This window comes from Apodemus sylvaticus, chromosome 21 (assembly GCF_947179515.1).
Source record: "Apodemus sylvaticus chromosome 21, mApoSyl1.1, whole genome shotgun sequence".
In the NCBI taxonomy this organism is placed as follows: Eukaryota; Metazoa; Chordata; class Mammalia; order Rodentia; family Muridae; genus Apodemus; species Apodemus sylvaticus.
The window spans coordinates 25,364,140-25,377,887 of NC_067492.1; the positions used below are offsets into that span (position 1 = coordinate 25,364,140).

General features: G+C 46.3%; 1 protein-coding gene across 1 annotated transcript; it reads left to right on the forward strand.

Moving 5' to 3' along the window:
• The first annotated feature begins 2,045 nt into the window (after window positions 1–2,045).
• LOC127672106 (enamelin-like) lies at window positions 2,046–13,528 on the forward strand. Its single transcript, XM_052167309.1, has 5 exons — window positions 2,046–2,317; window positions 2,417–2,657; window positions 8,613–8,771; window positions 10,465–10,575; window positions 13,391–13,528. The coding sequence occupies exons 1-5, from the start codon at window positions 2,046–2,048 to the stop codon at window positions 13,526–13,528; spliced, it is 921 nt and encodes a 306-aa protein (XP_052023269.1).
• Window positions 13,529–13,748: the final 220 nt, after the last annotated feature.

Consider the following 13,748-nt stretch of genomic DNA (forward strand, 5'->3'; position numbering starts at 1 on the left):
CTCCTGGCAAGCAAGCCCAGAGGGCAGAGCGCAGTGAGTTCCCTGTTCCTCCACCTGGTTTTCTCCTGGGATCTGCGCATCTGCCCTTTCCTAGGCTCCAATCTAGAGAGCTGATTTAGAAACATCTTCCTTCCTACTTTCTTGTTCTTCCTTAGCAAGGGCCACATAGAAGAGACCTTGGTCTGCTATGACTGTCAGAACCCTAGACGTTAACTCCTGTAGGCACTAAGCAACTTCTGGAGAGATTATTGTAGTTTTCTGGATAGGAGGTATGCTGAAATTCCAACCCCCAGTTGTTCTAAAGACAGTTCTGTCTGTCTACACTTTTAAAAGATGAGCCAGTCATTTGACTTTCTGTTCTCTCACTCATCACTTAAAGGATGTCTAAGTGGAGTTGCTCCGGCAGAGCGGCCGGTAGCCGTGTGGCCACTGAGCAGAGGGAACGGGACTAATATGGCTTGAGACAAGCTCTGACTATGAAACAGACATTGAATTTCAGAGATTTTATTTTCTCCCCAAGAGAACGTAGCATATTTCATTAATAACTTTCCTCATAGCAGTGATTTGTAAAGGGAACGCAGCCAGCTCTAGATAAACCATTAGTGGAGTGCTGCCCAGCCCAGAAGACAGGGAAAGCCACCTGTGTCTGCGGGGGAACTGCAGTTGGCTCACTTTCCCTTCCGCTCACTTTGATTTTCCTCGGGCCTGGTCAGCCTCCTCTGCCTTACACGGGTGCCGCCCAGCCTTTGAACGTTCACTCTGCAGATTCGTGTCACTCCACTTCTACAAAAGTTGTATCACGACTATGGTCCCCAGGACTTAATCTCGAGCGGCTGCCAGCGCCAGCTCTTTCCCCAGACAAATCTGGTGACAGAATAAGCAAAGAGCTGACCGCTGGAGAGAGAAATGTCTGCGTGATAGCTAAATGCCGTCAGTAGGGCTTTGAAGAACTCACGCATGCGTGTACGTACGCAGGCACATACGCATGCATGTACGTAAGCGCGTAAGCATGCATGTACGTACGCGCGTATGCACGCATGCACACAGGCAAGCACTCACGCATGTCAGTGCAAATCAAGAAGGAGAGGCAACTTGCACTCCACCTCAGGGGTAGTGAGTTCTGCTCACTGCAGTTATCTCGTCCTTTGCTGTGGGTGGTATGAGGGACACTTTGCAGTGCTCTCTAATGTCCCTTCCCACTCTAGTGTTGGATGGTAGCCCAGAGAGCAAGCTCCCTACGCTGGCAGGAAAGGGATCTCAAGGGCAGATCGCTGAGCATTTGCGTGGCAGAAACTGACAACGGTGTCTCTGTTCGCAGGTGTTTGGTCTCCTGACAGAAACATGCACTATTGCTGATTGTGCCCTCATGTGCCAGAGACTTCGGTTCAGTCCACATCGGCCTTATCAGAAAAGGTCCGCTGATAACATTGACGAAGGATGATAATTTTGTGCTCATTTTAGTAGTTATTAAAACAATTCTTTATATTTTCACATATCTTCTGCGGATCTCATTCCACTACCAGCTAGTAGCAGCTAGTTTAATGTCAACTAATCATAAGCTAAAGTTCTTCGGAAAACGGGAACCTCAGTAGAGAAAACATTTCCTATTGGCAAGTTTGTAGTACACTTTCTTGATTGATGGTTGATTTGGGAGGATCCAGCTGACCGCGTGGGGTTCAACTTTTGAGCTGGTATTCCTGAGTTTTGCAACTAAGTAAGCTGGGCAAGCCAGGGGCCTCATGGCATATGGCTTGCGGCTGGAATCTGGCGGGGCATACCACCAAATACCTCCAGAATCTCTTTTCTCTGGGTTGGCTGGCAGCAGCTCCTGGGATGTGGTTGCTGGATCTTGAGTTTTCAGGCTAGGCAAGGCGCCGTTTTCCCGTGGCATGGACAGCAGACTGCTAGGCTAGGCAGCAGCCATCGAAACCAGGTGCACGCGGGATAGCAGCCGTTGAAGCCAGTTCCACAGCAGACCATCGCCCTGGGGCCACCCAGCCAACTGGAGGGGCAGGGCCAGCCTGGAATCAGGCTTGGAACCCACCATGAATCCTGCATCCACCAGGCATGGGTCCAGGAATGAGTCCAGGCGTGAGTCCAGCCGCCCAACTTCAAGACCTCGAGTCTTGGATGTTTCTCCACCTTCGGAGTCTCAGGTGTTTGTTGCCTCGGTTGCACCTCACCAGGAATCTTCAGTACCCGGAACACCAACCAGTGAGGGACCTTCAGTACCCGGAACACCAACCAGCGAGGGACCTTCAGTACCGGAAACACCAACCAGCGAGGGACCTTCAGTACCTGGAACACCACGCCGCCAGGGATCTTCAGTACCCGGATCACCAACCAGTCAGGGACCTACAGTACCCGGAACACCATACCGCCAGGGACCTTCTGTACCCAGGACCCCGATTAGGCTGGGACCTTCAGTACCTGGAACACCATCCAGCCAGCGATCTTTTGTACGTGCAACACCAGGCAGCCAGCGACCTATTGTACGTGCAACACCAGGCAGCCAGCGACCTATTGTACGTGCAACACCAGGCAGCCAGCGACCTTTTGTACGTGCAACACCAGGCAGCCAGCGACCTTTTGTACGTGCGACACCAGCCAGCCAGCGACCTTTTGTACGTGCAACACCAGGCAGCCAGCGACCTATTGTACGTGCGACACCAGCCAGCCAGCGACCTTTTGTACGTGCGACATCATCCAGCCAGCGACCTTTAGTTCGAGGCACGTCATCCGCTAGGTCCTTGCAGTCGGTCTACAGAGATCGCTTTGCTGACAAATTACCAAAGAAATACATCCAGCCTGGGAAATGGCAGCAAACTCAACCGGTCCAAGGGTCTAAGAAAATCAAGATACCCGAAACCGTCAGAACACAGGCTGAGGGCCAGGCCAGGGACTCAAAAAGATTCAGAGATAGCTTCAAGAATTTTTGCTTCTCAGCCGCTGGGATGTCGAAGATCTTGAGGATGGTGAGCAGGAACTACCAGCTGATTGGCGGGGTGGATGGAGGGTGGTTGACGTCAGGAATTGAATACAAAACTGCTACTTGAGGGAAGTCTCCAGTTTCCTCTGCCACCGTTTTATAACTCCTTTCTTGTCCCCAACACTTTTTTTTTTTTTTTGAGACAGAGTATCACTATGTAGCACTGGCTGGCCCTTAGCTCACTATGTAGACCAGGCTAGCCTTGAACTTAGAGATTATCTGCCTGCATCTGCTTCCAGAATGCTGGAACTAAATACTGATCCACCACGCCCAATATCACACACCCCATTTCTCAGTACTAAAGGTTTCCCCGTCCTCCTCCTCTTTTTAGGGTTCCTCCGTACAAATGAAAGTAGGGAAACACTGAGTAAACAACAGAGTTGTACACTAGCAAGCATAACCTAGAAGAGCTGCCATCCGCAGGCAAGAATCCGGGACAAAGGGAAGAGAGGGCAGGCAGTTAGAGTCAGAATGGGGGTGGGTGGGTGGGGAGGAGGGCGCTCCTAACCATCCCTGACAAAGGACCTGCGGATGGGGGCACAAACCTTCTGGGAAGGAAAGTTTCATGATCCAAACCAAACCCCAAATAGAGAGATTCAAAAGAAACAATGTGTAAAACAAAGGAAAAGCAAGGGTCCCTGAGATGGCTGAGTGTGGAAACCCTGCTAGGACCACACCCAAAGATCAGACTGCAGCCCCCAGGACTCCTGCGGGAGAGAAGCATCTCCTTTGATGATCATCTGACCTCCACTGACCTCCACTCCACAGGCACCCTCTCCCGAACCCCTCTCCTCAAACATAAACAAATGGGTTTGAGTTTGTATTTTCATTCTCAAAAGATCCTTTCCCTAAAGCATTGCTTTCTTTTTTCTTTTTTTTATTCGATATATTTTTTATTTACATTTCAAATGATTTCCCCTTTTCTAGACACCCACTCCCTGAAAGTCCCATCAGCCCCCTTCTCTCCCCCTGTTTTCCCACCCAACCCTTCCCACTTCCCTGTTCTGGTTTTGCCCTATACTGCTTCACTGAGTCTTTCCAGAACAAGGGGCCACTCCTCCATTCTTCTTGTACCTCATTTGATGTGTGGATTATGTTTTTGGTATTCCAGTTTTCCAGGCTAATATCCACTTATTAGTGAGTGCATACCATGATTCACCTTTTGAGCCTGGGTTACCTCACTTAGTATGATGTTCTCCAGCTCCATCCATTTGCCTAAGAATTTCATGAATTCATTGTTTCTAATGGCTGAATAGTACTCCATTGTGTATATATACCACATTTTTTGCATTCACTCTTCTGCTGAGGGATACCTGGGTTCTTTCCAGCTTCTGGCAATTATAAATAGGGCTGCTATGAACATAGTGGAACATGTATCCTTATTACATGCTGGGGAATCCTCTGGGTATATGCCCAGGAGTGGTATAGCAGGATCTTCTGGAAATGAGGTGCTCAGTTTTCGGAGGAACCGCCAGACTGATTTCCAGAGTGGTTGTACCAATTTGCAACCTCACCAACAGTGGAGGAGTGTTCCTCTTTCTCCACATCCTCGCCAACATCTGCTGTCTCCTGAATACTACAGAGCAATAGTGTTTAAAACTGCATGGTATTGGTACAGTGACAGGCAGGCAGATCAATGGAACAGGATTGAAGATCCAGAAATGAACCCACACACCTATGGCCACTTGATCCTCGACAAAGAGGCTGAAAACATCCAATGGAAAAAAGATAGCCTTTTCAACAAATGATGCTGGTTCAACTGGAGGTCAGCATGCAGAAGAATGGGAACTGATCCATCCTTATCTCCTTGTACTAAGCTCAACTCCAAATGGATCAAGGACCTCCACATAAAGCCAGACACTCTGAAGCTAATAGAAAAGAAACTGGGGAAGACCCTTGAGGACATCGGTACAGGGAGAAAGTTCCTGAACAGAACACCAATAGCTTATGATCTAAGATCAAGAATTGACAAATGGGACCTCATAAAATTACAAAGTTTCTGTAAGGCAAAGGACACCATCAAAAGGGCAAATCAGCAACCAGCAAATTGGGAAAAGATCTTCACCAACCCTACATCTGATAGAGGGGCTAATATCCAATATATATAAAGAACTCAAGAAGTTAGACTCCAGAAAACCAAACAACCCTATTAAAAAATGGAGTACAGAGTTAAACAAAGAATTCTCACCTGAAGAACTTCGGATGGCGGAGAAGCATCTTAAAAATTGTTTAACTTCATTAGTCATTAGGGAAATGCAAATCAAAACAACCCTGAGATTTCACCTTACACTAGTCAGAATCCCTAAAGCATTTCTTAAACAGTGAATCAGACCCAGGGTTGATTTCAGGGGCTGGGCTTTCAAAGCATAAGACATCATTCTGATGACGCTCAAACTTTTTCTTTTTTTATAGAAGCAAGTGTGTGGGGATGGTTGGCTTTTCTGAGGACTGAATCCACTGGCATTTGTCAGAAAAACTCCACCACTCAGCTAGGGCTCCGTCCCTTTTGAGTGATTATTTTATAGCCAGTAATACTGACATCAAAACTTGGTCAGGTTTAGCAAAAAGCAAATGAAATAGAGACCTCACAGAACCACAGCAAAGATTAGTACACAGGCCCAGGATGATTAGCAAGTGTGAGATCACAGGATGGATCCCAGATGTGAAAAAAAGGTTACCATATTAAAAAACAATTCATCTTTATTTTTAAAACATATATCACAAAGAGGAAAACAAGGGTGATTTCCTATTAGAGCTCCTAAATTAATCCACCATATTATGAGTGAAATATTATGAGATTAAATCAGTGTTTGAGAACTTGTGAAAAACTTGAACATTTGTTTCTGATTCCCAGAAAGTAAGAGGAGGAGGTAGAGGAGGGGCAGGAGGGAGGAAAGGGGGGAGGAAAGGAGAGGGGGGAGGAGGAGGAGGAGAAGGAGGAGGAGGAGGAGGAGGAGGAGGAGGAGAAGGAGGAGGAGGAGGAGGAGGAGAGAGCTGGAAAATAAGCATAGAAAATGCCATTCTTTTTGTTTTGTTTGTTTGTTTTTGGATTTGGTTTTTTTTCAAGACAGGGTTTCTCTGTGTAGCCCTGGCTGTCCTGGAGCTCACTCTGTAGACCAGGCTGGTCTCGAACTCAGAAATCTGCCTGCCTCTGCCTCCCAGAGTGCTGGGATTACAGGCGTGCGCCACCACCGCCAGGCAGAAATTGCCATTCTAAAACTAAACAGCTTTACCAGAATCAGCAAGGTCTTTAGTTAAGGTACCACAAATATTCTTATTCACGTGATGAAGAGAGGCAATGCCTACCACATTAGTGAGAGCTTTTCCGGAATGACAGTCACTCCAGAATTCCTCCTCATAATGGAGGAAAGACAACGAGACTCTCTGAAGGGAGGCAGGATCTATTTCTTTCCACGGGCACAATCACAAATCTTAAATCCCCTGGGAAATCATATACAACAAAGTAACTTAGCTGGGTGGCAATCAAATTCATAAACTAAAAAGTTTTCCTATCCTCAACTAAAATGTAAGAAGCCAAGCCGATGAACACTTTCATTGAATCCCACCATTTGGAAGACAAAGCAGACAGATCTCTGTGAGTTCAAAGCCACCTTGGTCTGCATGATGAGTTCCCAGACAACCCAGGACATAGTGCGACCCTCTCTCGAAAGCAAAATAAATCAAGAAATATGAAAAGTAAGGGAATGTTTCTCTTCACAGAATGATCAACATTTAACAAATGAGTAAAAATAAAAACATAAATAAAAAGAAAATTTCAAAACTTTCCCCAGGAACAAAACACACTAACAATTTAGTGTTATTGACTAAAAGTTGGATGAAATCCTAATGATATGCCCCCAGGTTTGATGTAGGAACACAACCAAGATACACATGGGTGTCATAAGCAGTCTGAAATGAAAAAGGAAGCCCTGGATCAAACAGTAGCACTAGTGAGCCACCCTCCCATTTGCAAAGCACCCTGGGAGTTGGAGAAATGGTTCAGCACTTAAACTGGGATCAGGTTTCTGCACAGGTGGCTGACAATCCCCTTTAAGTTTGCTTGCAGTGACCTGACAGCTTCCTCTGCTTCTGTAAACACGCATACATACACACCACACACAACACCCACACACATAGAAACTGTTTTAAAAAGAAAAGTACTTTAAAATTAAAAATGCAATGAGAGATACAAATGACATTTTTTTTTTTTTTTTTTTTTTTTTTTTTTTTTGTCTAGTAGGGAAAAAAATCCAAGCATCTCCCAGGGACTGCCTGAGATAACGAGTTGTTTGAACAGAAAGAAAACTGAGGTTCTATCCCACCATTTCTGTCAAAATCAACATCTCTTTACTTCTATATTTACCAGTAGATACTTGGTTTTCCTTCTAGAAATACAGCCCAGTAATAGAGACAGGAGACAGACTAGCTAGGAGTGGTGGCACTCACCTCTACCATCAGCACTTAGGAGGCAAAGGCAGGCAGATCTCTGAGAGTTCGAGGCCAGCTTGTAATAATGAATTTCAAGCAAGCCAGGGCTGCATAAGGAGACCCTATAAAAACAGAGAAGGACTGGGTGTGGATAGAGAAGGAGAAAGGAGTTTAAGAACTTCTTTGTCCAGTGATTGTGGTGGTGCCTGCCTTTAGTCACTTGGGAGGCAGAGGTAGGTGGATCTCTGTGAGTTCCAGGCCAGCCTGGTCTACACAGGGAGTCTAAGGACAGCCAGGGCTACACAGAGAGACCCTTGAGAAGCCAACTACTGTTCTGTGTTCAATCTTTATTATTTTGCATATATGTTAACATTGGCATATGATATTTAATCTTCAACAATGCTTTTAAGTGAGGCTGGGAATGCAGCTCAGTGGTTGATGGGCTTGCATGGCAGGAGGAAGGCCCTGTGCCTCATCGCTAGCGCTGACAAGTTAGTTAATTAAAAATTGAAAACTGCAAAGGAGGAGTGCACCTCAGTAGTGCAATGTTTACTTGCATATGCCAGGCCCCGAGCTCAATCCTCAGTACCACACAAAATAAGTTAATTTAAAACACTATTGAAGCCAAGACAATCATGGAAAGCAATACAGGCATGTGCTGGAAAGACGGCTCTGAAGAACAGTGTGTGGTGCAAGGCCTGAGCTCGTGAGGTCAGACCCTCAGAAACCATCCAGAAGCTGGATGAGGCGGCATGCAGTGTGCAATCCCAGCCTTCCTGTGGTAAGATGGAGGTAGAGACAGTAGAGTAGCCTGGAGGCTTGTGGGCCAGCTGGGCCAGAGTAGGTGGCGTGGCAGGAACGGCAAGAGGCCCTGTGCCAAACAAGGTGGCAAGTGAGGCCTGATACCCGAGGTGACCTCTGATATTACACATACCCATGCCCTCACCTCTGAACATGTACACAGGAACATACACCTGCACACCCACCAAACACACACACACACACATACATACATACACACAAACACAGACACACACACACAAACATAAACACAGACACACACATGCATGTACAAACACATTTTTAAAAAGAGGCTATTGCAATATCATAAGATGAACTGTAACTAACGTTGCCCGCTAATATGTGCTCCTGGAAAACAGCTACCTGCATTGAACAAGCCGTCCTCTCCTTGCAGTGTATTACTGCAGCATCCGTGTTTTGTTTCATCATTGGTGGCGCCCAGGAGCTCTTTGTGGTCATCATGATTCAGGAAACCTGCATCGTTCTATTTTTCATCATAATCTATTTGGTAACCCTTCAACAGACACTGCCCTGCATCCACTGGCCGCTGCTCGTAAGTTATGCATTTGTGTAACTCAAATGTAAGCTTTGCCCATAACCCCAAGAATAATTCTCCGGGGAAGACAATGAGTTTATCTAGACAAGTTCAAGACAGAGCATTGTCCTGGTCCCAGGAGAGAAATCACCCAAAGCCCAGAAAGATCCCTTAGACTTTCCTCTCTCCATGGGAGCATTGAGGACGGCCCCTACCTCCCAGAGCTTCTGTAGCTTCTAAATGTATATAGATAGAGAAGGCATAGTATTTCACACCACGTATACACCCAGTGCATGGGTCCAGAAAAGAAAAACAAACTCCCACATCCCTCCAGGGCTCTGGATAACTAGCTTAGTACCAGAGTACAACTCTGCTGTACTGGGATCAATCCTGACAGGGCTCTGGTCTCTTCCACACCTCACATCCTCTGTTTGCATGGTCGTCGGGATTGAATCTAAGACCTGTGTGCTCCATCAAGTGCTCTACCACTGAGCTGCATCTATGTGTCTTAAGACTCATTTTTATTTTGTGTGTCTGAGAATTTAGCCTACCTGTGTGAAAGTACGCTTCAAGTATGCCTGGGGCTTCTAAAAGCTAGAAGATGGTGCCCGATCCCATGGAAATGAAGTTAGAGTCAATTGTGAACCACCACATGGGTGCTAGGAACCGAAACCATGCCCCCTGTAAGGGGCACTGTGTGCTGTTTCCCACAGAGCCATCTCTTCATTGGTATACCCTCCCTCTCAGCCTCCCTCTCCATCTCCCTCTCTGTCTCCTTCCCCTCCCTCCCTGTCCATCACCCTTCCTCTCCCTCCCTCATTCCCTCCCTTCTTCCCTCCCTCTCTCTCTGTGTCTCTGTCTCTGTCTCTCTGTATTTCTCTGAATCTCTCTGAATCTCTCTGTATCTCTCTGTCTCTCTGTGTCTCTCTCTGTGTATCTCTCTGTCTCTGTCTGTTTCTCTCTCCTCACTTTCTTTCTCCCACCTCCTTCCCCCCCAAGATTTATTTATTTCATTTATATGAGTACACTGTAGCTGTCTTCAGACACACCAGAAGAGGGCATCAGATCCCATTACAGATGGTTGTGAGCCATCATGCGATTGCTGGGATTTGAACTCAGGACCTCTGGAAGAGCAGCCAGTGCTCTTAAGCTCTCTGGCCCACCCTCCTTTTTGAAGCAAGGTCTCAGCATGTTTTCTAGACCAGCTTTGAGATCACTCTGTGGCCCAGGCAGGTCTTGAACTTGAGATCTTCCTGAGGAACTGGAATTGCAGGCCTGTGCTCCCAAGCCCAGCCTCAGTTCCTCATAATAATTTTTTTTCTAACATTAAAGTGGGTGGGATGCTAGTGAGCTAGACCATACATCTTTTCTTCATCTATATTACATATGTTATTCCATAGATATGTAGAGAGGGATATGTGTATATATATATATGTGTTTATATTTACACATGCATATACTAAAAAACAGTCCATTGAAATAATAACCTCTTCCATAATGTTCCAATGAAGTTAATCCTATTTCTACAATGTCCTGTCCAACACCTTTTATCACACAAACTCTTACCTCTGAAAAATAATAACCATGTCCCTGAAGATCCCTGTCAATCAAAGAGAAGTGTTCAAAAGTGTCTGTTCTAGAGTGGATAACTGTAAATGTTTTGAAGTTCCATTCTCATTCCAAGTTGACCATTCTCAACTCTGCATTGCAGGATCTGATCAACACTGTCATTTCAATAGGATTTATTGGAATAATTGGCATAATAGTGATGGAACAAAACTTTGGAGACAAAACTACAAAGGATCTGTGCTATACTGGAGCAGTAAGTACAGGTTTTCACAACTCTATTTAAGACCAGTGTTCTCGGGCCAAGGAGATGGTTCTGTGAGTAATGGCACCTGCCACCAGGTCTAATGACTTCACTTCAATCCTCCACCCCGCAGGACAGAGGAGACTGACATCGTGGTGTGCTCCAGCCTCCGCAAGTGCATCAAGGCATACACATGCACACCCACATCTACACAAATAAAGTAAAACAAACATTTTAATTGAAAATGGTATGCATACTTCAGGACCCAGAGAAGGGAACAGGAAAGCCCTCATGATGTCATTAACAGAGCAGAGAAGATTTACTTATTTTCAATTATGTTTGTGTGTGAGGGTAAGTATGTGTACAGCCATGCAAGTGCCTGAGGAGGTCAGAAGAGGACATTGGATCCCCTGAAACAGGAATTAAAGACATCCATGAATCTCCACATGGATCCTGGGAACCAGACCTGGTCCCTGAGCAGGAGCCTCGGCCAGTGCTCTTGGCCATGGTGCCATTTCTCCAGATCCCCTTCTCTTTCTTGTGGTGACTTCTTCAAATGATGTCAAGTTGCCCAAACCCTAAATCCACAAAACTCAATTTTAAAATGGTTTCTCCAAATAAGTTTTTTTTTTAGTTTGTAGTATTACAAATAAAATACACCACATATAAAATATTGCAAGAAAAACTCCTCATAAATAGGTGTCCTAGTTACCATCCCACTGCTGTGAAGAGAGATCACATCATGACCAAGGGAACTTACAGAAGAAAACATTTGATTTGGAGCTGGCTTACAGCCACAGAGGATCAGTCCATGACTATCATGGTTGGGACAAGGGCACAGGTAGACAGGTATTGCATTGCAGCAAATGGCCAAGAGGTTATATAAGATCTGCAGGCAGCAGGTAGGGAAAGGAAAGGAAAAGTCCTTTTGAAATCTCAAAGCCCACCCCCAGTGACATACTTCTTCCAACAAGGCCTTACCTCCTAATCCTTCCTACACAGTCCACCAACTGGGAGCCAAGCATTCAAATATATAACCCTACGAAGGCCCTTCTCATTAAAACCAAGCCCCCTTATGATCACTTTGAGTTTTCTAGATGAGAGAACTATAGTAAATACAGATATAAAAGAGGAAGCAGGAGAGGTGGTCAGAATTGAGTAACTCAGCTTGGTCAAGGAGGAAGGGATCCTGGCTAGGTTGAAGGGTCTTGTGTATGTCCTGCACCTGTCTAGACATCTCTTCAATGTTCCTTGTTGTTTTATAAGTAAGGAAGCTAATTCAGCCCATCCTCTAACTTTCTCTGTAGTTGGGGATAATCTTGAACTGATTCTCCTGCTTCCATTCCTCCTTCCGCCATGCTGGATTACAGGTGTGTACCACTGCCCCTGGTTTATGCAGTGTTGGGGACCCAACCCAGGGCCTTGTGCTTTCTAGGGCAGCATTCTGCCAATAACAAGCAAGTTGCCTGACTTAATCTTTGAACTTTCAGGTTTACAGACACCCATGTCCTTAGACTGAGGTTAGGTACTTTGTCCTGGCTCACAAGGCTTAGATAAACTGAGCCCAAATCCTTATCAAATGGAAGGGGGCAAGAAGTAGTCAATCAAATATTTGAAGAATGGGAAGAGTAAGGGAAGGGGAATTGGTTGAAGTTTAACAATGTGGGCAGAAGTTAATCAAGAAAAGAAAATGGTTTGAGGCAGGGCTGATGCCTCAGTGGTAGCTGCCACTAAGCATAGTGCCTGAGTTCATGCCCTAGAATACAAACAAGGGAAGGAAGAAGGGCACTCCTTTCTGTTGTCTCTAACCTTCACACACGCTGTGTCATGCACAGGATTACACACACACACACACACACACACACACACACACACACACACACGCAGACACAGAGCCACACCCACATATGAAAGAAGAATGAAGAAAGAGATAGATAGAAAGAAACTTACAAAACCAAGTTCAAGGTCCTGACGTCCATGTTATAACTGGTGATTATTTGTCAGCCCCACTGGATGGAGCCAAGCTGGAGCTGGGCTCTTGGAACAGAGCCCTGTCTCCTGAGAAACTCACACAGCACCTAGAACTAGTCTTCCTAGGGACCTGTCATCAAGTACCCAGAGGGAAGCATTATGGCTGGAATACCAGGCGCTACAATCCCTGGTCCCAACCTGGCAACACACCAACTTTGTTTTGTGCTGCCTGGGTCCCTGCACACCCAGCCCCATCTCTCCCTGCCTGTGCTGGCAGCAGACCACCTCCATGTCTTTTTGCCTTAGCCAGGTTTGCGTGTCCTTCCCCTCACAGACTCTGCGGGTGGCTTTTCTGAATCTCCAGCCTGTCCCAGTTCATAAGAGCTCCAGATCAGCCATCACCCCACCCTCAGCTCTGCTAGGCTCTCAGAGCTGCAAAGGTCATTGTCTAACACAGTGCCCCTCGACCGTCCTAACACTGGGACCCTTTAATACAGTTCTTCATGTTGTGGTGACCCTACCCACAACCACGAAATTATTTTTGTTGCTGCTTCATAGTTGTAATTTTGCTACTGTTGTGAACTGTAATATGAGTATCTGTGCTTTCTGTTAGTCTTAGGCGACCCCTGTGAAAAGGTCATGCTACCTAAAGGGTCCAGACCCAGAAGCTGAGAACATCTGCTCTAAGAGCTAGTCACTGCCTCCCTTTTCTTGGAAAGAGAAACCTGGTCTACAGCAGTCAGCAGGGACGGGAGCCTTCTTGCAGCTCCTGACCTCGTGGGATAGGAAAAGGAATGAGAGGTGGAAACTGTAAAGTAATTTGGTCTTTCCTTCCCACCCGTGTTGTGTCTGACAGATCCTGTGCGTCTCGGCAGCAATCGTGTGTGTCATTGATGCATTGTTGGTTGCCGAGAAGATGAGGCGCAAGGAGGAAAATTCCCTGGCGAGGAGAACTAAGCCCTCTGGCACCCGACCGAGGCAGAAGCAGCGCTGAAGTCCCGCAGCCCTCTGCAGCAGCATTTGGCAGAGAGTTGAGGTCATGGCCACAGGTATCATCACTCCCACCAGGCCGCCACGGAGCTCCCACGCCCTCGTGAGTGTGAGCCCAAAGGCACTGCTTCTAAGTCGGCAACACTTCTGCTTTCTCGCGTGGCCTTCTGCAAGAGTTGCGAGCGAGAGTTATACTTCTCTTGCTCCACAAGGCTGCCCCAGGA